At 38.0% G+C, this 24,853-nt stretch overlaps 3 protein-coding genes across 10 annotated transcripts; all 3 read left to right on the top strand.

Moving 5' to 3' along the window:
• Positions 1 to 1,788: 1,788 nt before the first annotated feature.
• LOC128030695 (14-3-3 protein beta/alpha-A) lies at positions 1,789 to 11,348 on the top strand. The gene is made up of 6 exons (XM_052618533.1): positions 1,789 to 1,949; positions 3,722 to 4,027; positions 7,165 to 7,288; positions 9,515 to 9,678; positions 9,823 to 9,918; positions 10,312 to 11,348. The coding sequence occupies exons 2-6, from the start codon at positions 3,734 to 3,736 to the stop codon at positions 10,369 to 10,371; spliced, it is 738 nt and encodes a 245-aa protein (XP_052474493.1). The 5' UTR covers positions 1,789 to 1,949; positions 3,722 to 3,733; the 3' UTR covers positions 10,372 to 11,348.
• Positions 11,349 to 14,215: 2,867 nt separating this feature from the next.
• Positions 14,216 to 19,287, top strand: LOC128030694 (nonsense-mediated mRNA decay factor SMG9). 4 transcript variants are annotated; one of them, XM_052618530.1, is made up of 14 exons: positions 14,216 to 14,282; positions 14,563 to 14,764; positions 15,335 to 15,406; positions 15,525 to 15,753; positions 16,568 to 16,665; positions 16,777 to 16,889; positions 16,995 to 17,106; positions 17,189 to 17,284; positions 17,529 to 17,614; positions 17,857 to 17,963; positions 18,102 to 18,209; positions 18,300 to 18,425; positions 18,525 to 18,666; positions 18,822 to 19,287. In XM_052618530.1, the coding sequence occupies exons 2-14, from the start codon at positions 14,618 to 14,620 to the stop codon at positions 18,898 to 18,900; spliced, it is 1,515 nt and encodes a 504-aa protein (XP_052474490.1). In that variant the 5' UTR covers positions 14,216 to 14,282; positions 14,563 to 14,617; the 3' UTR covers positions 18,901 to 19,287. The 4 variants fall into 4 exon arrangements, with proteins under 4 accessions (XP_052474490.1, XP_052474489.1, XP_052474491.1 ...); XM_052618529.1 differs by having other exon boundaries at positions 14,222 to 14,376; XM_052618531.1 differs by having other exon boundaries at positions 14,227 to 14,376; positions 14,569 to 14,764.
• Positions 19,288 to 19,730: 443 nt separating this feature from the next.
• Positions 19,731 to 24,682, top strand: LOC128030691 (replication initiator 1). Of its 5 annotated transcripts, none has more exons than XM_052618523.1 (3): positions 19,731 to 19,803; positions 20,227 to 20,338; positions 21,411 to 24,682. In XM_052618523.1, exon 3 carries the CDS (start codon positions 21,602 to 21,604, stop codon positions 23,645 to 23,647), a length of 2,046 nt encoding a protein of 681 aa, XP_052474483.1. In that variant the 5' UTR covers positions 19,731 to 19,803; positions 20,227 to 20,338; positions 21,411 to 21,601; the 3' UTR covers positions 23,648 to 24,682. The 5 variants fall into 5 exon arrangements, with proteins under 5 accessions (XP_052474483.1, XP_052474479.1, XP_052474480.1 ...); XM_052618519.1 differs by having other exon boundaries at positions 20,227 to 20,342; XM_052618520.1 differs by having other exon boundaries at positions 20,227 to 20,342; positions 21,377 to 24,682.
• The last annotated feature ends 171 nt before the right edge of the window (positions 24,683 to 24,853 follow it).

Below are 24,853 nucleotides of genomic sequence, written 5' to 3'. Positions count from 1 at the left end.
AGTGAATGTCAATTGTGAACACTAACATGCAAATCATTATACTTAAATGTGTTGTTCTGTGATCTCCAGAGCCTTTGTATTTCTGTCATCAAGAAAATATATAATGAGCACAGGGTGAAATACTTTTAAGTAAACTATGTGTTTGAGAATGGCAAGCTGCAGAAACATTTCTGGAAAAGGCATCTACACCCTTTGCAAAAACTATGACTGGAATTTTGTCTGATTCACTAACATTGTTCTGTGCATAGGTTTTTTTTTTTTTTTTTAGTGCACTGACATAACCACTCCATATTGTTGGATGAAGCCACAGTTTATGTGTCTGATTCTCACGTTACTTTGAACTGCCCTGCTCTAAGTGCTGTACTGGGGTGTGGTTTTAAGTAAACTGAAAAACCTGCCCTACTAGTTACACAGCAAACTCGGTAATCACTTTTCACATTCAAGTGAAACTGTTGTTTCGCTTGTTAGCACACACACACATTGGTTGCACAAGTGCTTTAGTCTCAATGTTGACTTAAAGGTGCAATAGGAGATCTTGGAAAATGCTAACATTAGCCTGATAGCACTGAAAGCGAAAGTCCCACCTTCTCCGCAATCACCATCTAAAGCCACGTCTCCTGAACGCATTTATGCTCACAGACCAGAATACCAGAGACAACATTACTACAATAGGCTACATCAACGGTTCCCAATTCATGTCAATGTTCCAAAGTGAAGTAAACCCCTGCTCAGGGATTCACGTAGCTCACTTTTAAGTTGGTTATCTGAATCGGGTGTGTTAACTAAGCGAGACATGCAAAATATGTGTGCAAGCACTGGAATTGGGAATCACTGGGCTACATCATGTTTCATTAACAAGCGAGAAAACTTTAAAAGCACTACAATGCCAGTTAGGAAGACTGGGTTGTTGATGTTTGTCTGCCATTCTAGCTCTGTCTGCACAGCATACGTGAATACGCTAATGACGTATTCTGTCTGTATAAACAGGGTGCGCAGAGGTATGCATATACATTGACAGTCAGGTAGAAAAGCTATTTAATTCGGACCGAGCATTTTGATTGGACATGCATTTCTTGGTCCTATGCCTTCCACAGAATATATAAATACAGATAAATACATTTAAACCACTTAACTTAATGATTGCTATCGGGATGTGAAGAGACTTTCAACCAGTATAAAAAAAAAATAAAAGAAAAAAATAAAAGAATCTGAAGACAATCACCTATTGCACCTTTAACTTGCAACGATAACAAAGAGTCTTACCCTGAAATAGGTTATTGAATTCATATTCGATGGGAGGACATGTGACAGTGTAGAAAATAGACTCATTCCCCATGGAAACAAACTGGAGTAGTGCAGAAATAGCTCCTCTTCTACCAAGCAAGCTCGTATGGCCTGTGTTCTAATTCTGACGGTCTCTTCAGTCGCCCTTCCATGATTTTCATTACAACTACTTAGTTGCAAATATGTGTTTTTTATATATATATATATATATATATATATATATATAGGCAACGCGAGGGCTATCCTTAAATAATTTTCTAAATACCCAGTGTATGTATTTACCACTTATAAGCTATCCATCTTATTCAAGTGCACACTTGTAAACATGAAACAAACTAAGTTTTCATGCTTTTCATGAGTTACACGTCACATTTTTTTTAATAATGAAATTTAATCTAAAAGGATAGACCTTGGTAGTTTATGGAAAGAGATGGATTGAGGACATGGAAGGAAAAGCGGTGCACCACTGAATCACGAACTGCTCTCGTGAAGTCAGCCGTCGCCTTGGTTACCTTTGACGTCACGTGGCCCAGCCTCGTCTCGGCTCCTGGGGCTGGTCTGATTGGAGGGAAACCCCGTGGATTAGCCCGACAGCCCGTGAGAGTCAGCTGTGAGCCGCGGTTAGCTTAGCTCCGACAGGACCGTCGTTATTCCCAGACATTCAGGTAAGAGAATTCGCTAGATCGGGATAAATGCCATGCTAACTGGTCTCTTTTTATCATCTGCGATGAGAAATTAAATTCAAAAGGCGATGGACGATGCAAGGCACAGGACCGAGTAGCTGCCGATGCTAACGTGCTGGAAATGAACAATAAGCCTTTGCTTGGCAGATCTAGGCCGCCCCTTTTTGTTTCTTCTTTTTGGTATGATATCTGGTGTGGTCGAACTTAGATTTTAAAATGACGGCTAAAACGACACGATTATGCTTTAAATCTTACACTGGACACAAATCGCAGTTTTCTACGCGCGCCCTTGTGTAAAATAATATTTAACGTTAGTGTATTTTTAGTGCTGAAACAAGCCGAAGCATTTCTGTACTTGCTCTCGATCTGTACGTTACTTGGTCCTTTTATGGAAAGACATTTAATGTAATTCTTAACTACTTTTATTTTCGATTGCTTCCGGTAAGTTAATTCGGTTGATCATTATCAGACGATCTTTCATCGTGTCTGTCAATCGAGAGACCCGCCTGACATAAAGCGTCAGTCTTATGGGGTAACGTACACAGAACTTGTGTAAATGATTAAAAACGCATCGGTGGTTTCTTGACATCACAGACAGCAGCGGATTTCTTTGCTGTGAGGTCAGTCGGCCATGTAGATGGGTAGGGCAAGACCTGCCTTCATCATATGGCTTAGCATGCAAGCTAAACCTGGCTTTAACCTGCAAGCAGCGGTAAACTGTCACCGTGACACTTAAACTGGACACATTTGACAAATATAGCGCGGGTCAGCGCTGTTTATATTCATTGCACAGTGTATTGTAATAAACCAGTCACAAACCTTTAGTCTGATGTTGCTGGTTAAGCTTTGTGTAGTCAGCAACGACGCATATATTAGTCCTTCTCAACATCGAAAGGGATTGTTTACCCAAAATCATCATTATTTATTTACCATAATTTTTCAGAACCGTTTCACTGTTTTTCGTGCAACATGTTCATCATAATTTGACGGGTTGACAGATTCGGTCGCAATGGAAATGAATGGTGACTGAGGCTCTCAATCTGTTAACCAATACTACTCGTGTTCTACGGGATGAGGGTCATTTAAAGAGGACATAAGGAACATTTTTTGGGAGTAGTCTAACGTTACCCCTTTAAGACATAATATGTAAAGCGCGTGAATGGGTAGGTATGGGGACTGGGCGTGGTTGTCGAGAACAGCACATCCGCATATTTCTGCGCACTGTAATGCGACCCTGGAGGGCAAATACTTATGGCATAACTTTGTGAGCGTGTGTGGTGTGTGCAAGATTGGTAGCTAGAATTTTGTGATTTGATCTTTAGATTTTTGCAGTGTGTTTTTTTTTTTTTTTTGCTCCTTCCGTTTATCTTTTGCTTTCACTTTTTTTTTTTGGTACCTTAAAGGCTTTCCATAATGTAGATGAAAGCAATGGTGCTCGTAAATAGCACCGATTTGACAGTTTGTTGTAGATTTTGTTTTGAGTAATGATGAAAACATTTGTTATACAACATATTAATCAATTGATATATAAATACACACACACACATATATGTATGTAAGAAAATTCACTTGAAGATTCACTGATGTTCACTGATGTGAAATTTTTATTTAATTTTTATTTTAATTTTAATTTATTTTGTTTCTATTCTCAGTAACAATGAGCTTGCGTCTAATCAGTAAACAGACAATTGACACTTGTATTATAGCTCAAGTAAATCTGGTTCAGTGTCTGATTGAAGTCTCTTGTTCCTCAGCACTGAGCAGCCATGGACAAGAGCGAGTTAGTGCAAAAAGCCAAGCTGGCCGAGCAGGCCGAGCGCTATGATGACATGGCAGCCGCTATGAAATCTGTCACTGAGGGCGACATTGAACTGTCTAACGAGGAACGCAACCTGCTCTCGGTGGCTTACAAGAACGTGGTGGGAGCCCGCCGCTCCTCCTGGAGAGTGGTCTCCAGCATCGAGCAGAAGACGGAGGGCAGCGATAAGAAGCAGCAAATGGTCAAGGAATATCGGGAAAAGATTGAGAAGGAGTTGAAGGACATCTGCAATGACGTACTGGTAAGGATCTTACAACTCGGATAATCCCAATCGTTTATATTCTGACCCAGGGATACGCACAAGATGCGCACATTTGCTCTTGTGCCTGTTTCTTTATTGCAGGTGTTGGTGGGTAACGTAGGTTGATAATCCTGCTTGCGTTAATTACTCATCGCGAGCAAGGCCCTCTTTCAGCCAAGCCTATTAGTCCAGGCCTGATCTCATTTGTTCCAACGCATGCACAGGTGCTTTACCTCGGGACAGTTTTTGTAACCCTGATGACAGATTTAAGGGGTCAGGGTCTATTTAACTTCTGTTTCATTCAGCTTGTAGAAATTAGTTTTATAGATTCTGTAGAGCACATAATTCACATTTAATAGACTTTATGTAATGAGGGTCCTTGCCTTACATTAGGTAGAATGTATTCCACAATGTTTACTTGTGCTTAAAAACACCATCCCCTCATCTCGAATGTATCCTTGTGTCATTTGTGAAGAATTAGAGATCAAAAAAGTTTAAGTATTTTACTTGATACAGACTCTAGCTGGTCTAAGTCCTGTAAACTGGTATACTTTGAATTGGAGGTTCTAAACAGTGATATTTGAATTTAGGGAAATGTGTATAGAAATTTAGTCATTGTGAAACATGGTTGAATTTACTTCTGTATTGCAGTGGGTCTTTAAATATAACAGTATTCTTAGTAGAAATAAATAACAGGTTCTTGTCCTTTCCATCCCAAATTCACTTAGTGAATTTGATAAAACATTGGCTAATTATTTATCTGTCAGTTAACATTATTAAATAGCTTGCACATTTTAATTAATGTTAACCGAAAAGGAAAGTTGTTAATGTTTCAGATTTATGAATTATAAGAGTTACTAAATTTTTTTAAATTAATATTTAGATTTTAAAATTTGTAATAACTTGTTGATATACTTTTCACAATAAGGAAACATATATTGATTTTGTGTTTTTGCTTATATTCAAAATAATTAATTTGCCTATGTATATATGGTTAAAATCACCTTTAAAAACTATTCAAAAAATAGCTTAGCATAAAATAAAAATAATTTTACTATTAATTTTTTTTGCATATATATGTGCAAAAACAAAAGGGTGGACATGTACTGGTGACATATCACAAGACTTTGAACATCACAGAAGGCAAAGATTTAAAGTCCACTTTAACTCAGTAAGTCAGGTCTTCTGAGAAACATGCTCACGCTAAGGCTTCGGCCAATGTCTGTGTAAGTGAGATGCAGCTAATTAGCTTTTAGCAGCTGCTCGGGTGGGAGAGATGAGGTGTGGGAAGTGAAGCGGCCTCTAGAGAGCATGAGGACAGCTGAACTCCAACAATGTGGATGTGGACCAAACATGGGCACCACTTTACAAGCAGATGAGCAGCAAGATATTTTGAAACTTTACCAGGTCAAAGTAGAATAAGTGTTTTGGCCAGGCTGCCTGATGTGTTTGAAGGGAGGGGACACGTTGACTTTGTGTGCACAACATAGCATGAAAGTAAGTGGCTGAAGGCCACAGGGCTCTGTTAATGCACAGGTTGAGTCACCTCTAATCCCATAATCACAGCAGCTGAGCTCTTGTTTTTTGGGCCACTGACCTGTGACCCCTCACGTTACAGCCAAAGGGACTTTGGCCTTAACATGAATGAAACAAGACTATGATGTCATGTGTATTCCTACATATTATGTAACTTAATGCTGCATTAACCCTTACACTGCATTCTTATCAGACATGAAGGGACAAGATTTCAATGCAAAGCAGGGTTTTTTTTTCTTCTTTACGCAAAAAGCAAAAATGCAGTGGAACAAAATCACAGCTTGTCTGACGTGGTTAAGGTGCGGCCATATTTACCATAACTTGGTGTTTTAATCAATGCAATTAGGAATTCCATGTGAAGGTGCAAGATTTCCCAACACAGATGTTACAATAACGGTCAAATGGATGCAGAAAACTGCTTTTTTTTTTTTAAATGACTACTGTGAGCTGTGCTTTTTTCACCTAAATTTAGCTAATGTGAGTGCAGCTTTATATAGCTTTATAGTGTGTGATTTAATATGGAAGAGGATGTGAGTGGCAGTTGCCAAGTCACACTTTATCACTATATACACATCAGATGAAAAGATAAAGCCGCTCACCTGACACAAGCTGCTGTGATCTCCCATCCACATGTCTCGACTTGATAAAGATGATGGGGAAGCAGATGGTTATGCAAAACCATAACTGTCCATCTGTCAGCTTAGAGCTACATTATGGAATTGTGATTTGAATCCATGCATTGCTCTCCACCATTGAAAGCACAAGTAGGTCATTGGTTCATCAGTGACATGTGACTTAACAAGGTTAAATGACTCATTTGTATTGGAATGCCTGAACGATTCCTCTGATTATGGAGACCTTTTCCACCTAAAGAGTTCCATTGTTTCACATAATCAAGGTCACCAACCAGTGATATCCTTAAAATTATGCTCCCTATTTATCAGTGACCTTGACAAAATCAATTTGATCCAAAAAGATTGTCCTCCATCATTAACGTGGTTTGTTAGGGTGTCATTGGAGAAGCTTGTATTGCAGTAACAACCCTGTGGTTCTGTCAAGGGGGGCAACAATCAGGCCAGTCGAGCTGTGAACAAGCCCAGCAAGCTCAATGACCTAGTTCCACGAGCGTTAGCTCACACGCCATAGTCAATATTCCCAATCTCCCCTTCCTCCGTCCCTGCAACAAAGTCTCAGAAGCGTCTGTGAAACTCCAGTCCAACCCCAGCCGTCGGGCCTCTGTTATCCCCAAAGGCAATCCAAGGTTATTGTCTAAAAACGCCTAGAATGCTGAAATTCTAGAAAGCACATTGTTGGGACATAGTGAAGGGTCTTTTATTTTTTTGGTTTACTGTAAATGGCATCCCGGGACTGGACACGTTTTGGTATCAGAGGTTTCATGGTTTCACCTGGGCCTCTTTTTGTAACAGCATGTCGTCAAACGAGTTTTCTCTCTTATCTTATCTGTTCACGTCTTTACTACTCTTGACTCTTGTTCTGCTCTGGACTACTTCCACCTTTCCTAATACCACGCTGAAACCAGGATGTGAAACCGTTTGACAAACCGCTAATATGATTTTTCTCTTGTTGTCTGTGTGTCACAGGTTCTTCTGGACAAGTACCTTATCCCCAAGGCGACCCCGGCTGAAAGTAAAGTCTTCTATCTGAAAATGAAAGGCGATTACTATCGCTACTTAGCAGAGGTGGCTGTGGGAGAGGAGAAAAGCTGTAAGCCATTCTGTTAAGTCTATCCTTAATGTTAAAGTGAAAGTTAATACAAAAATGAAAATTGTACTCACTCTGCAGGTTCTTCCAAACCTGCATGACTTTATTAAAAAAAATATATATATATTTTTTCAAAATTTGAAAGTCATTGTGGTCCAATATAAATTTTTGGACTCCATTGACTTTCATTGCAAGCGAATGTTAAAAGTTCTGAGGTGTATTTAGTAAATTAAAGTTTACTAGACAAATTGAGATGGTGGAGCTGCTAATTTCCTTAAATCCAGTTAACAATGTCCGATTGCGAAGCTAGTTAATCGTGTAGGCACTTGAACAATGCGTCATGGCTCTCAAAGCCGCTCCACCACCTGCCCATGAATGTACTAGCTTCTGCTAAAAATGTAACATTTCCACAAAATATTGACCTGAAGCCAAGCTTGAGAGGAAGTAAGTGGGTGGAAATCTCTACAGAGGATCCCTTTTTTTTTTGTCGAACAGTTGTGGCCCATTCATAAATTTTGGCTCCCTCAGTGAAAAAGTCTATAGTAAATGTACCATGTTTTTGTCTCAGAAAGTTTGTGGTTAGATTTTTTTCTTTCATTCACCAAGAATGAATTAATTGGATCAAAAGCGAGGCAATTCTTTTACTTTGTTACAAATACATGCTCTTTCTTTTAAACTTTGCTCATCCAAGGACCCCGAACAAAGTGTGTCGCAGTTTCCACAAAAATACTGAGCAGCGCAACTGTATGCATAACTATAAGATAATAAAGACAATTGTTTTTGAGCAGTACATCAGCATATTTGAAGGATTCCTGAAGGAGCATGTGACACTGAAGCCTCTGAATATCCAGTTTTTTATATTTATATTACAGTTTTGTATTTTTTATCAAATTATATAGCCTTGGGTGAGCATGAGACTTTCAAAAATAATGAGTAATCTTGCTGATCCCGGACTTTTGAATGTAGTGTAGGTAAATCTTTCAACCCCAAACTTTTTTGGATCGTACAATTACAGTATAAACCAGACACCTTATTAGCTTGCTTTGTTCACAGGCTGATTCTATTTCAGGCAGATACTATATAAACCTTGAAATGGTTTGCTCTCCATTGTCTGTGTTGGTAGAGTCAGAAAGGAACAGGGCCGCAGTGTGCATAACAGGAAGAATCGTGCGGCAGTCTTCCTGTGCCAGGAGCTTGACAGGCTCTCAGGGCGTGACTTTAGGATTCAGTTAAGGGAAAGAGAGAGAGAGAAAATGATAAAAGAAGGGTCTTGAGGTCTACAGGGGAAATGGTTAGCGGTCTGATTTCCTTCCTTCACTGAAGCAGGTGCAGACATGTGAGTCCACCCACCTTTACTGAATGAATGAGAGCCTGTGTGGGCGGAGCTCCAGCGCTGCTTCACAGCCTGTCGGATTCCTGTTCCGTCTTGTTAAGAAGGAAATGGAATATAATTCCCTTTTTATATTGATTCGGTTGTCTCTCGCTGACGCCATCTGGCACAGATCCTCAGTACTCACTGTGCTCTTGGTACAATGGTGTCGAGTGAAACAAACTAAAAAGGCCCACATCATTCTGACAGTGTGAAATCTTATACCTAGTTGTTAGCAACAGATTCTGAAGGTTTTGAGGTTTTATTAAAAGCTTTGTGTGTGCTAGCAGCAGAGTACAATCAAAACAGAAATGGACACCCAGTGAAAGCAGAGAGGGAATGGTTCTAGAAAAGCGTTATTTATATAACCTGAAATTTTTTTTACAGTGGGTGATTGCAGTCAAGATAGCACTGCTCTTAAAAAACAGGTAGATAGGTATAGTCAATTGTAAATAAATATAATTTAACAATTTTAAACTGTCAAATCTGACAGAATATTCACTTTATTTTTCTTAAATATAAGTTTGAAAGCGCCTAGTGCCAAGCTTATAACATGTTTTCGAACTAAACTCTCCTAACTGCAGAGTTTGTGCTTTAACGCCCTCTAGTGAAAAATATCATTTCAACGATTTACAGCAGAAAAGCCTCTTTTTTTTTTCTCTCTCTCTATTTCTAATGTTCATTTTACTTAATTCAAAGTTAAAGGAAAATAATAAAAGCAAAATCACACAAGTTGTACTCTAGTTTCAGATATTTCAGACCCAATATAAACTTGTTACACTGATTATTCTTTAAGCTCATTATAACTGTTAAATCTTGAAAAAAGTCTGTTCACACACTTTGTCTCTTTCTATCTCCAGCTATCATTGGCAATTCACAGGAGGCCTACAAGGATGCCTTTGAAATCAGTAAGGCAGAGATGCAGCCCACGCACCCCATTCGTCTGGGCCTTGCGCTCAATTTCTCCGTATTTTATTACGAGATTCTCAACGCGCCCGACCAGGCCTGCAAGCTTGCCAAAACTGTAAGGTTAACACACACCCACATGCGCACAGGCTAATGAACAAAATATAAGAGCGTTCCCCGCAATTATATTGTCGATTCGAAATACCCTCATAAGCCTGTATCTTGACACTCAATATGTTTTTGGCCGATCTTTTTCTCCTAGGCTTTTGATGAGGCCATTGCAGAGCTTGATTCACTGAATGAAGAATCATACAAAGACAGCACACTGATCATGCAGCTACTGCGGGACAATTTGACAGTGAGTTTCTCTTTAGTAACACGTTCATTCAGTACAGGTATTAAATGCATTGGACTTGTCTATGTGGAATTAGACCGATTATTGAAACTCCACATGTCAAAATGTTTTGTGTGGCGACAGTACAAAAACATACATGTTATAAAAATGTAAAATTAAAATAACTATACATGATGGCAAAGTGCACTTATTATACATGTTTGCACCAGATTAGTGCTGAGAACAGGATTCCTTTAACCCGGCACTTAACCTTTGTTTTGGGAAGAGGTTGCAGTCTGGTTTAATAGTAGTTTGTGTCATTTATTCCGTTTTCAGATCTAGTTTAAGATAAAGTGTTTTAGCATTTATTCTTTGTTCAGTTAATGTCTAACTAGTGCCCTTTGCTTTGTTTCGCAGCTGTGGACTTCAGATAACCAGGGTGATGGTGAGGACGCCGAGGAGGGCCGGGAAAACTGAGTCTCGCTCTGTCCGTCCTTCCCGTGTCATTCACCTGCCATCGTTCCAGCTCACCATCAACACTGAGACCACCTCATCTTCAACTTCTGTTTCTTTTAGTTCTTTTACTCTCGCGCCTTCCTTGCTTTCTTCCTTCCTTCCCTGTCATTGTGGGGTTTTTTCTAAGGATTTGTGTAACGGGAGGTGGGTGGGTGGGAGGGGTTAAATAGAGGGGACCAGGAGGGGATGAGGTTTGTCTGCTGTTAACCTTGTTTTCTCCATGGGGAGCTCTAGGTTGTCACATTAGTGTGGAAGAAACGCAGGTGAGGCAAGTTCTCAGCTCATGCAAAGTTGCAAGTTAAACCCTTTTGGTATTCGTATACTGTATGTAAATTTCTGTCATTTGTCATGGTCATTCTATACACCTGCAGTTTAGCGTCTGCGTTCTAACAGCCCTCGTCTTTAAGTAGAGTTGGGGATAGCAGTGCTGGTCTTTAGCTGGGAAAGAAGCAACGGCAGTGTCACACGTCATCCAATGACCTGCTCGCTCACACATCCTGCAAAATGAGGGGCAAAAAAAGAAGTTACATTCCATTTATTGACACTTTCATGTTTGTTTTTCCATGCCCTGCAAACGGCATTTACTTATTCCCTGTTAATTACGAGGTATAGAGGACCCTAAGAACAAAGAGCACATAAGCTTGATACTGTTACCGTATGACTGTACAAGCAGAGCAGTAGGAAATACTGGGGTGATTTAGGTTTCCAGTAAAAAAAAAAAAAATGTTTTTTTCTTTTTCCATTAATTTCTTTTGATACTTGCCTAATTTGCATGTGGCTCTGAAGTAGTTAATATGGGGAGGAAAGGGAGTACTGTGGGGCTGGCTAGCTTTGTGTCATGTCTCTGGAGTTTTCATACAGAACACCCAAGCATAAATGTTATTTGGAGGGAAAATATGTAATTTCATGTAAGTGGATTAAAAAATAATTTAACACAATGATTTTACTAGATGTGGTTTTCTTCTTATTTAATAAAAATGTGATGTTTTATCATATTAGGATAAATAAAATCATGTAAATCTGAAGTAAATGCTTTCAAAGGAATGCATTTTTGGCTTTCTAAAATCATAATGTAACCTAAACATAGTTATCAGGGGAACTTAAGGAATACAGCGCTTCAAAAGTTTGTGGTTGGATATCATTTTTTCATTGTATTTATTCAGCACAAGTTAAATACACTTTTTATAAAAAATTATAATAATAGTTGATCCAAAGTGACAAAATATTTACAAAATACTTTTTCTAGTATAATATATTGTATATTATATATAAACATAGTATATATATGAATATTTCACAATATTACTGTATTTTTTTATCAAATAAGTTGCATCAAAGAAGCACGTCTCATTGACCTCAAACTTTTGAAAGACACACACACACACACACACATACATGTATATAACATGTAATTGTGCAAAAGCCCCAAAAAGAGGTGTAACACAAAGAGGTGCTTTGAGATGTTCAGATTTCATCTCCTTTGTCCAGAACAAATCAGAAGCCCAAGGCATAAAATTAGTGTACTGAAACTTAATTCCATGTAGAAACCTAAATCGACACCCTCCTGAAAGGAAAATAATCATTAACAACATGACAAGCACACTAATGAAACCAATGCTAACACAATCATTAACATTATATATTTAGATGATCTTTTAACTGATATAACCAATATGTAAGAATGTTGGCTGGATTTTCTTGTTTTGTAAAACTGAAAATCGGAGAATCATAACAACACATCTGTAGTATTGTGCCCAGCTGAAAGAAGCGGCTCGGAGCAGAGGTTTGAGATCTGTTACAGAGATGTCCTTTACAGCAGCTCTGATCCGCTGATATGCTGGACTGGCTGATCTTGGTGGACAGGTCACCCAGATAAAAACTTCCGGTCACACATCCTTTCATTGTCATCGTACGTCCGTGTGGGAACAGCTCATGCTCCAGCACTGTCTGAAGCTGGTGTTGGTGTGCTCTATACATGGCCTGCACTTGTCACTATATGACAGACTATATGAAAGGAAGAAATTGCAAGGAACAGAATGCTGGTGTATAGGTAGTGTTTACTGGTTATATAGTTTTTATTTTCAAATATTTTGTGAATACTTTATGAATATTTTAAATGCACTACAGCATCTGGTTATCAAGCTTTTGCATTTCAAGGTCTCCCTTTATCCAAGACAAAAACTGAAGAACCTCCACTGATATGTACCTCTGTTACTTTCTGATTTAATTTTTAAAATATTTTAATTCAAATAAGACTTTTAAAAACCAAAACTATTACAAATATGAAAATATTTATATAAATGTTTATTACAGTCCTGCGTTGAAACCTTTCTTTATCAAATAATGATTCAATCATAGTGATTTACAGTATTATAACTATAATCTTGGCTACAAGGATTGATGTTAGTATAGGTAAAAAAAAATCCATAAGCTTCTTCTATCTCTCTACTGATATTTTTTACTGTCAGGACACAGTTGTTGTTGTTGTTTTTTCCTCTCCTTTTTAGTGCCACATTTTCTTATGGAAATGGCCACTTTTAGTTTCTGAAAGTCTTAAGTCAATGGGGTATGTCTGTAACAATAACCAAGAATACACTGAATGGATCAAAATTATGATTTTTTCTTTTGTGTCATCAATCATTGGGATATTAAATACAAATCATGTTCCATGAAGATATTTTGTAAATTTCCCACCATAAATATATCAAACATTTATTTTTGATTAGTAATATGCTTAGGACTTAATTTTGGACAACTTTAAAGGTGATTTTCTCAATATTTCAATTTTTTGCACCCTCAGATTCCAGATTTTCAAATAGTTGTATCTCGGCCAAATATTGTCCTATTTATTCAGCTTTCAGATGATGTATGAAACTTAAATTCACACTTATGACTGGTTTTGTGGTCCGGGTCACAAATTATATTAAAAAGTATTCCACATCTACAGTCCCCTCAACCACCACCAGAGGTCTTCATCCCCTCAATAGACCTTTTTACATTTTAGCATTTGCTTAAATAGATATATATAAAAAATATATTATATTAGAAAACTGAGATTTTTTTTTTTCTCACAGATTTGGATCACCTGAGGTTTATTCAATCAGTCAGCTTCCAAAGACATGTACACTGGCCAAACACTCAAGCTAAATGTAAAAACTGTATAGGCCTAGATGCCATTGCATTATATAACATGTGTTGCAAAGACAACTGTTAGTTGTTAATGATAAAACTATATAAATAGGCCTGATCTTGCTATATAGTTAATTCAATAGCATGTAACAAAACTCTATCAGAGAGAAGTGTTTTTAAAGAGCAAAACTCCTTTTTTAAGGAGTGTTCTGTTTTCTTCTTTTTTTTTCACAACAAATAGTGTTTTGTGATTTTGTGCATGTGACAACTATAGCACAAATTCTCCACAAATGTGGCTTGTATCGGAGGGTTACAAGAAAAAAAAAAAAAAAACACTCCCTGCCATATGCAGTCATGACTGAGCTATGCTAGGGTGACCAAATCTGCCATTTTCCCAGGACATGTCCTGGCCAGGATTTCTATATTGCCTAAAATATCCACGTTTTGGCTTTGTTTGCACTGCGCAGAACAATTGTTGTGGCAGAAACCCAATACAGCTTATCATCTAAATAACAGTATATATATATATATATATATATATATATATATATATATATATATATATATATATATATATATATATATATACACTATAATATTCTATTACACACTTATATACTACAACTATATTTTTATGTAGCTTGACTGCCAATGCGGAACTAAATAATCGGAACCAAAAAAAACGAAATTGCGTTTCCTCATCGGCCTATTTTCGGGTTTGGACCGTTTCGCACAACAATCTGGTAACGTTACCTGTAGACGCAGAAGTCACATCTCTTTAATTACTACATTGCAGAAAGAAGATTAATTAGTTATTTTGCTACATGGTTATATCATGTAAGTCGATATTATTATTTAAACTAAGACTGCTTATTCATTCGTAAGTTGGTTGTCGACAGTCGACATACAGTCAGCTATTAGACATGATGTGTTGTAACGTTATATGTAAAGTTACTGCTGTAAAACGTTAGCATGGAAAATATTCGTTTTGAGCATTAATAAACCCCTCTAATTATGTTGAAGGAATAGCTGTTATAGTAAGAAGTCCAGCGCTCAGTAGTGGTGTCCAGCATCAGGCATGTCGGAGTCCGGTCACAGTCAGCCCGGTTTGTACGGTCAGGGAAAGAGGAGGAGGAGACGGCGAGACCGAGACCCAGGAGGACCACCGGGTCAAAACCTCTCCGGCCCCAGCCGGGATCGAGACTATGTTCCCCGCGAGCGCAGGGTGAGACTGTGTGTCCAAACATGCCCTGCCCACCTAAACAACATTTAAGACATGGTTTTTGAATGATGACCTCAACATATAATTCAGTGCAGAGATTTTGTTTTAGATGGCAAATATAATCTTTATGTGAGGTTGGCCCATCCTAAAATCTAAAGCAACTGTATATATATTCTTTATTTATAATTACTTGTATTGTTATAAATTTATCTTTAATATTAAATTTATTTTCTAATCCATGGAAATATTTAAAAGATTTGCTTCTATGGCTTTTTTCGATTTACTTTTTATTACTGTACTGTTATATGTTTGTTTGTTTACTCTTATCATTTATTTTAATAATTTTGTAATTATTTAATTTAATCTATTAATTTAATAACATTTTTTTTTGTATTTAATTAATTAATTGATTGTAATATTTTATTTAATTTGACATTTATTACACTTTTTTTTCTAATCAATTTTCCCTGTACCCACAAGCACTGCACCCTTGTGGGAGACCCTGGACCCCATTGTGAAAACCCCCTGCTTTAGTGAGTTGAGCTGTATGATATTGTTATTATGTATTCTTAGGATGGAAGTGAGGAACCTACACCTCTTCTACAGAAGACTCCCATTATTCTTGCTAAACCTCCTGGAGAGCGAGTAAGTGCACAATTTGTGTTCATCCTACAAAGGCAAACAATTCACGTTGACGCTTTATTCTTGCTTTGGTTTGTTTTTTATATAGTATATATAATACTGCCTTTATTTTTTATTTCAGTGCAAACCAAGTGCTCCAGCAAGTGGAGCCCCATCTTCGGAAAAGCCAGTCATGTTCATTAAAACCAGAGATGAAGGGGGGAAACCTGGAAACCCTCCTGATGTGGCTCCTTCAGTCTCAGGTGTAGGAACTGCCAAACTGGAGAGGGAAGGCCAGCGGCCGACCCAACCTGTGTATCAGATCCAGAACCGAGGCATGGGCTCCGCTGCATCCGGAGGAGCTGTGGATCGTCAGTTATTTTCTCATGTTTTGCTCCTTAACGTATCTTTATGATTACAGTGGGAGTTGCAATGCAACGTTTTACACACGTAAACTTAAAGGAATTGTTCAACCAAAAATGAAAATTTGAAAAAGAATAGTACTCTGCCTCAAGGCCATCTAAAGATGTAGATGGAGCAAATTGATTTAAAATTACTTCACTTTCTTCCAAATGTATCCTCTGTAGTTAAGGGGTGCCGTCAGAATGAGAGTTCAGACAGCCAATATAAATTTCACAGTAATCCACAAGAAATCATCACATCTCCAGTCCATCAGGTAATGTGAAGTGAAAAGCTGCATGTGTTTATTACACAAATCCATCATCAGGACATTTTAAACTTAAAACCAGTGCTTCTGGTTTGTCCTCTATCCGTAATATTGCTTTCTATAGTGAAGAAGTTGTCTCATATGACTAATCCAAAATGGTAAACATGTCTGTGGATTTTGATGTAGGTCAACAGGATGGACATTTTCACTGTTAAAAAACCTTTATGATGGATTCGTTTCCGAGAAACAAAGCTTTTCGCTTCACGTGTCATTAATTAATGGGCTGGAGTAAATTATTGTGATGTTTTTATCAGCTTTCTTATATCTTATTCTGACGGCACCCATTCACTTCAGAGGATCCATTGTTTAGCAAGTGATGCAATGCTAAATTTCATCAAAGAAATAACTAATCTACATCTTGGATGGTCTGTGGGCGAGTACATTTCAGTAAATGTTTGTTTTTGTGTGAACCATTCCTTTAAACTCTTATTATGTGTACTTTACTTCTTGATTTGCAGCTGTGATTGGCCAGACTAAACTCCTCCCCCCTGAGAAGATGAAAAACAGCATTAAACTGGTGGACGACCAAATGAATTGGTGTGACAGCGCTATGGAGGTAAAGGCATATTTTTTTCTGTTGATAATGTTAGGCTTTGAATTTGTTGTATTTTATAAGAGCATAACAATCAGGTGAATATATGCTGAATGTATGTTTATTATGTCTCAGTACTTGCGAGACCAGACGGATATGTTAGTAGTGGGAGTTATTGGGCTACAAGGCACAGGCAAGTCCACAATCATGTCTCTCCTGTCTGCAAACAGCCCCGAGGAGGACCAGAGGTAAGTCCATCATCAGCATCCTGATTTTGTGTTTGTTACCTCAAGTTCATTTGCCTTTCCACTTCAGTGCTATTGCATTTCACTGGGTGACTCTCTGTTCAACAGGGCGTATGTGTTCAGAGCTCAGGCGCAGGAGATCAAGGAGAGAGCTGGGAACCAGAGCAGCGGAATCGATTTCTACATCACTCAGGAGAGGGTGATCTTTCTGGACACGCAGGTCAGACTGTAGAGCCGCACAGAACAGTGCTGTTTTCTGTTTCTAACCTACTTTCTTGACTAATACTCATTCTCATCTCCAGCCAATTTTAAGCCCATCTATTTTGGATCATCTCATTAATAATGACCGCAAGCTTCCGCCGGAATACAGCCTTCCACACACGTATGTGGAGATGCAGGTGAGCACTTTAAGCACTTCATGCCATGTTCTCTTTTACAAATAATGTTGTGTATTAATATAACGTAATATTATGCCATGTATTCATATTAATAATTATGTCACAGAATTTTAAGAATAGTCTTCGATAGCTTATTTGCAGTATTCAAGTAATTCTACTTTACAATCCATTTTCTGTAGTTTTAAGCAAACTGAAAATCTCCTCTTTTTGTTTTTTTCCTATTTCCAACTGTTTGGTGGTGTAGTCTCTGCAGATCACTGCCTTCCTCTTTACCGTGTGTCATGTTGTGATTGTGATTCAGGACTGGTTCACGGATATCAACTTATATAGGTATATCATTTATATATTTAATTACATTTTTAATATGCTGTTTTGGTGCACAAGAATTATTCATTTTGTACACAACGTATTACTGACCCCAAACCTTTGAACGGTCATGTGTATTTATATTATATACTTCAACTTCAGTTGTTGTAGCATTAATAAATAGACAATAAATTACAGTCATAGTCAGAATGTAGGAATCCAGAGACTCTGTGTGGCATAAAACTAACAGCTGTGTCTATAAACAGGTTTCTGCAGAGTGCTGAGATGCTGAAACCCTCGACTCCATCAGCCAGTCATGACAGCACCAGCTCCTCAGGGGCAGATGATGGCTCGGAGTATTATCCTCACATAGGTCAGAAAAACATTAATGGTCATTATTATTCCTGAATTAACTTCTGAGCTATCATGATGTATGAAACTGCTGGAAAACGCTTGCAGATTTAGTTTTGTATAAGGCTTTAATGCATGTGGTTTCTTTCTGTGTTCATAGTGTTCTTGCAGAACAAAGCACGGAGGGAGGAGTTCTGTCCACGAAACCTGAAGAAGATGCACATGGCAGTTGACAAGCTTATGGCCCATTCCCACCTAAAATATAAAGGTCAGTCCACTTGACATGACGGTAAACATGATTCATAAACCCAGCGCTATTTGGTGTGTAACTGACTACTTGTTTTGCTTTCTCCCGTAGGCACATTATCCATGCTGGATTGTAACATATTCCCAGGACTGAATCGAGATTACTTGGAGACAGAAGTCAATCTTTTCCTGTTACCTATGATGGAGAATGATGGGGAAGATGCTTTGACAAGAGCAGGTCAGGAAATTATTAAAATAATTGTCCATAAAATGATTGTCCATTGTTCTTGATGAATCTTCTGACATTTGCACTGGGTCTGTATCTTTTGTGCACCAGGTTCAGGTCCCCCTCTTTTCTCTCTGCTGCCTGGGTACAGAGGTCACCCCAGCTTTTCTTCACTGGTTTCTAAATTCCGCAGCCAGATCCTGGCTATGTCCCGCAGCCAGCTCTCTCACACAATTCTCACTGAGAAAAACTGGTAAGGCACACCCTGACACATAATGCTTCTCTTCTTCCTTTTGGAACCGAATTCCATATGTACCCTTTTCATCAGTTTGAAATAAATATTTTGAAATATATTCTGTTTATATATGTACATTTTAAGATAATGGATGACTGCGTGTGTTTTCACAGGTTTCACTATGCGGCTAGAATTTGGGATGGTGTTAAGAAATCATCTGCGCTCTCTGAATATAGCCGGCTACTTTCATAGTCATGATGGTCTCACAATAACTGTGGGTTTATTATTAAAGAGGACTGGGCTCCTGCTCGGATGATTTCAGACTGGATACAGTTCTCAAACAGAAGATTGGGCCACAGAAATGCAGTAGCGCTGAATGAGGTTTAACCCTCTTCTTCTGTGATGTCTGGATCAGTGGAGTAATTTGAGAGTTGTGCACAAGTTGGTTGTTCTATGAAAATTAGCAGGTGCCTGCCAGGGTCCATCCAGTCATGTGTTAAACTCATTTTGTTATTGCAAGAGTTAAAATGCAAAGATTTAGTGATGTAAACATTTTATTTATACAGTAAAAATGTGCAGAAAGCTTTGGTCTTCATATTTGTTTTTTAGCAGATGTAAATAAAATGGTTTGTCAGCACACATTGCCTTTCAGATATGCTTGAAAAAAAAAAAAAAAGAAAAGAAAAAAAAAAAAAAATATATATATATATATAATATATATAAAATATATATAAAATGTCTCATGAAATAAAAAGAAATAAAAAAATGTACTTCCATCATTATTTGCTAGGTGGTTCAATTTAATCTTATCAGACATCCATCAATATTCCACTATTCAATTTGTTCATACTATTTTGGAATATTACTAAATCGTAATCAGTTATTGTTTATTATTAGATATGATTACCGATATATCATAATTACAATAGTCACTGTACACTGAAATGATATATGTAAATATGTATAATATAGGAAAAATATTTGAAATAATTGTATATATATATATATATATATATATATATATTATTTGTTGCGCATGCGCAATGCATCAACTTCCTGTCCGGACGAATTTAGGTGATGGACTCGCGCGTGCGTGCATGTTTGGGGGAGGAGCCAGCAGCAAAACACGAAAATTATTAATGAAATCATTATATTGTAAGTATACGCGTTTGTAAGGAAGACTTTCCGTTTTCAACTCCTTTTACATACCATAAAATGTGTGAGAAATATGCTACAATGAAAGTGCTGGCATTAACTTGTATCTTGCCCTTTGAAATGCCAGGTTTCTTATACAGGTTAAGAGATTTGATTAATTATATAATAACGTGTGATAGCCACCGTGCCTGATATAACGTCACTGTTACGCTTTGAAAGAAAAACCTCCAACTGCACAAACACAGACCACACCCTCTAAAGTTCCTGGAGCAAGATTCAAACTGATTTTATATTGACATTGAGATGCTGTGAGTTGCACAAAGCACGGCAATGCATGTGTATATGTAATGCTTATTTAGACTGTAATACTGCCCCACCTTTGTTTGTGTGCTGGTTACCTATTGTTCGTTCTTACTGTTTCAGCCTGAAGTATCTGCACAAGAGTAGTCATGGAAATCTTACACTTTGAGGAGGTGCAGCGTGTCGCAGGTACCAGAATACAGCTGCAGCAAGGTGGTGTCATTTCTATTCAACAGTATGTAAGTGGTGCAATGAATTCCTCCTACATGTGAAAACACATTTCAAGACTCCATTTCTTTCAGTGAACTTACATTGAAATGACTCTGAATTGCATGCTTGACATCTTTTACCATCTTAGTCATGCGCATGAGCAAGAAAACATGCAACATAAGCCTGGCATTTACATGACTTGCTCCAAAGTCATTTTAGTCTTTTTATTTATTTATTTTTGGTAGTGGTATTATTTATATATGTTTAAGGATCTGTTCTAATATTTCTGGTGGGAATGCACAGTCAAAAAGATGGTTACAGTCTTGCTTTTAGTGTCAATATGCCCTTAAGCTAATTGTTTATACTGAAAACTGGGTTACTCTAGTAATATATGTATAATTTTCATTAGGAAATGAGTTTACAAGAAGTACAAATATTGGTGAATATACACTATCATTCAAAATTTTAGGGTCAGTATGGCCAAAAATTACAATAAACACACATTGTTACAAAATATTTATATTGCTATTTCTTAAGCTTTCTATTTATCAAAGAATCATGAAATAAAACATGGCTGCCACAAAAAAATTAAGCAGCAAGACTTAAAAAAAAAAAAAAAAAAAACGTTATAATAAATAATAAAGCATAATAATTAGAATGATCTCTGAAGGATTATGTGACACTGAAGACTGGAGTGATGTTTGCTGAAAATTCAGCTTCACCATTAGAGGAATAAATGACATGTTAAAATATATTACAACTGAAAATAGTTATTTTAAATTGTCTTCATATTTTAAAAATATTATGGTTCTTACTGTATTTTTGATAAAAAACAAATACACTCTTTGTGAGGATAACCGACCTTTCAAAAATCTGAAAGAAAAAACTAAATCTCACCGACCCCAAAGTTTGAAAGTAATAAATATGATATATATGAATTAACACAGACAACTTGAGATAAAGTGAAAGCATGACATCATGTCCTCCCTAATTTCTGCTCTTTTATCAAATGTACACTGTATAAACTATCAGTTTTCACAAGATTATTTTCTTTGTTTTTAAGTTAATTACAACATCATCTCTACACCTCTACATAGTTTCTCAGAAGACTCCAGTGATGAGGATGCCTGCATAGCGCCACGGGCACTTAATAGTGAGGAAGGATCCGTGTGCTGTGTTTGTGGAGACAACATCACCTTCTTGAATAATGCTGCTGGCGTTACACTTAAAAAATGCTCAACCAAAGTAAAGATCTGAGTGTGGAATCTGTGGCAGTCTCTTTAGGTGCATGTGGCATCTGAATGGACATATGCAAAAGCACCCGAAAGACACAATGGAGGTAAAACCTGTGGTTAAAATGGAAGAGACCGATGAAATCAGCATCAAAGACGCCATGAAATACACTGATATGAGAAAAACAAACTTATGGGATCATTCATATTGTGTATCAAAGCAAGTTGCTACAAATGATGCTTGCAAGGCCACGCAGAAACGCATCGACAGCTCCACAAATCAAGCCTCACATATCAAAACAGAAACCGAAAGATTGCCTGTTACTATTAAACAAAACGACATCTTCAGCTTTTCCTCATGCCTTTTGAGTCAATCAGAACAAGAGCATCTAAGCTTTAGATTGAAGGAAGAAAATGACATTGAGGATGGGCTCGGAGAAACTGCAGCTTGTGAGGTGGCTGCAGAAGAGGAAATTGGACTGACGGAGGATGACGAAAGTGATGTCAGTGATGACGAGGTAAATCCTGACTCACTACCCCCTGGTGACACGGCGTACATCCCAGATTTGGATTTAAGCTCCGATCCTGACGACAGTGACTCAAGAAGCAGCTCCTGCGACAGTCACCGAAAGAAAAAGAGACGGAAGAAACAGACCCCAGACAGGAAAAGACCTGCAAATAAGAATCTAGAGTCAGTCGACATTGCAGAGAAATTTGGGTTTCAGTCTGATTCTCCCTTTTGCTGCTATGGCAAATTCGCTAATTTGGGGAAGCACATGGACGATTGCAGGAACAAACTGAAGTTTGCTTGTTGCCTGTGCAAAATGGTGTGTGGGCATGAAGAGTTGCTGCTAAAGCACATGACTGAAAAACACCCCTCAGCTGGGTATGTCTGTGCATACTGCCACAAAGTTTTCTCAAGACAGGACACTTTCAAAAATCATGTCTGTTTGAGAAGACCAACAGGCACCATAAACTTGCCGGCCACCCCGGTAACCCAGTTACCTGCCGTGCCTTTATCCGGCAGCAGCAGTCAAGTAAGACCTTTTGCCCCTGCTTTGTACACCAATAAAAACCCCATTCAAATTATCAAAATAACTCAGACAGGGAACAAAGTTTCCACAACCCCTCATCCTACACCTGCGGTGACCACCTTGGGATCAGCCAAAGCTTTAACTCTGCACCAATTGCTTCAGGCAACTCCTGTGATTCCTGCTAAGGTGACTGACATGGTTCCACAAGTTGTGGCAGTGCCGCAAACTCTTGTCAGGCCCCATTTCCCTCTGAGAACTTGTGTCCCTCGCCCGAAAGTTCCTGTCCTTTTATCTTCGGTTGTGCGCCCCTTAATCCCAAATCCGGCCAGGATGACAATTCGTATCCCTACCCCTTCCAATCCACCTCTTCCAGCTCAAGTAGTTGTATCCTTCTCACCTACTGTGAACGTCTTTACACCCAGGCTAGTATCAGCCAACAGGCCTGTTCTGAGACAAACGCCTCCGGTTAATATTAGACCCCTAGCTGTAAACATTCCACAGATGACCTCGGTCACTTGTCCTACCCTGGTCAGGACTCTTATTGGGAACAACCAGCCACAGATCCCTCCTGCCCAGGTTAAGGCTCCGTTACAAATATTGGGCATGTTTGTGAACCGAAGCAGGGATTTGGCTCTGCAGAAGCGACTCAAGCAGAGTTGGCGCTCAAAGACCATCTTCTCCTGTCGTCACTGCGGTGTGATCTCGAGACAACCATCGCTGAGGGTGCGTCATCGCTACTTACACCGCGGGTCAAGGTTGTACAGATGTCAGTGCGGAAGGTCGTTCCAAAGGCAGCTGCATTTGCTGAGACACCAGGTTCAGCATGCGGAGTCAGTCCGATTTGTTTGTGCACGATGTGGAAATACATTTGAAGGGGCGCATAAACTGACCTGGCATAAACGGAAGCATAGAAATGGCAGGCGGTGTGCGAAGAAGAAATGCATGACGGCTTTTGACTGTAGCTGTGGACAGATGTTTACAAGGCCGTCTGCACTGTTGTGGCACATGCTTAAAAACTCAAATCTTTCAAACCGCACTCGAAAAAACTCACAATCTGTCTCTGTTTGAATTATTTTGTGTAAATAAATCAAACATAAGATTGTAAACTCACCTTTTTAAACATCTGGGCCAATCAACTGCCCTAACTGATCTTTGTACAGTGTATGTATTATGTAGTCAGCGGTTATGTGATCAGATTTCTTCTTCTTTTTTTATTATTTTTTATTTGCAAGCTGAAGACTTAGTCCAAATCCGTTATAGCACAGATAGTAACATTTTAACCCAATAGATAAGTTTTGTTTCAGAGAAATATTACGTGAGCATTGGTATAATTTATCTTTATAATTTATAGAAATGGAGATTGTTGTTCTCTGTCATAAGATGGATGCGACTACTGAAAGAATGCCTACTTGGAGTATTTTAAGCAAGCTCCCATTTATTAATGACCAAAGAAAAACAAAATTTTTCTTTTTCATTTTCAGAAGGGTTTTGTGTCATAAGGCAATGATTCACTCTAACCCATGTGTAATAATAATAAAAAATGTACATAAATACTCGAGAGAGGTTTTTTTTTTCCTTTATAGCTTTCTCATCATGATATAGTTGGGAAAACACAAAGTTGTGCTAACATGAGATGGCTTTATCAAAGTGTGCAAAAATAATGCTGTAAACATTTTTTTTTTTTTTTTTTTTTTGTTTTTTCACTTTGTGTCATTTTCTCCTGGCATTTTTATGTATATTTCACAATACATCATGCAAAAATGAATCTTGATTGTAAAGCGCTAAAAATTTTCTGGTTTGTGTCATTATGGGTTTTTTTTTAGTTCCTGAATAAGCAGCAACAGTTAATGATTGGTCAAATAATGAGTCGGGTGCCATTCATATGCTTTCATACCAGCAGTTTCAAATACTCAAAAACAGCAGTAAAACTAAGATGAAGTTCTTGTTAATAAAAGAACTACACACGACGGACCCGACCTCTTTGCTTATTCTCATTCTCATTGCCCTTCTATAATCATTATACTGCATACAAATCTAGGTATTAAGTCTCCTCATCCAAAACAATAAACAAGAAGCACAGGCTTAACCAGAGCGAAGGCCAAACATGCAACGTACTTTTGTCCACAAGGAGGAGATACCAGAGAGGAATGAAAGCCTCTGTCTTAATGAACTTAAATACAGGCTTGAGCAATAAAGATTTTTTTTCCGTTACACCACTATTCTGAAGACCATAATACGCAAAACCTATTCATAATGTAATTAGAGCCAACAGAT

This window comes from Carassius gibelio, chromosome A16 (assembly GCF_023724105.1).
Source record: "Carassius gibelio isolate Cgi1373 ecotype wild population from Czech Republic chromosome A16, carGib1.2-hapl.c, whole genome shotgun sequence".
Classification (NCBI taxonomy): Eukaryota; Metazoa; Chordata; class Actinopteri; order Cypriniformes; family Cyprinidae; genus Carassius; species Carassius gibelio.
This window is presented reverse-complemented; position numbering and strand designations above follow the sequence as displayed.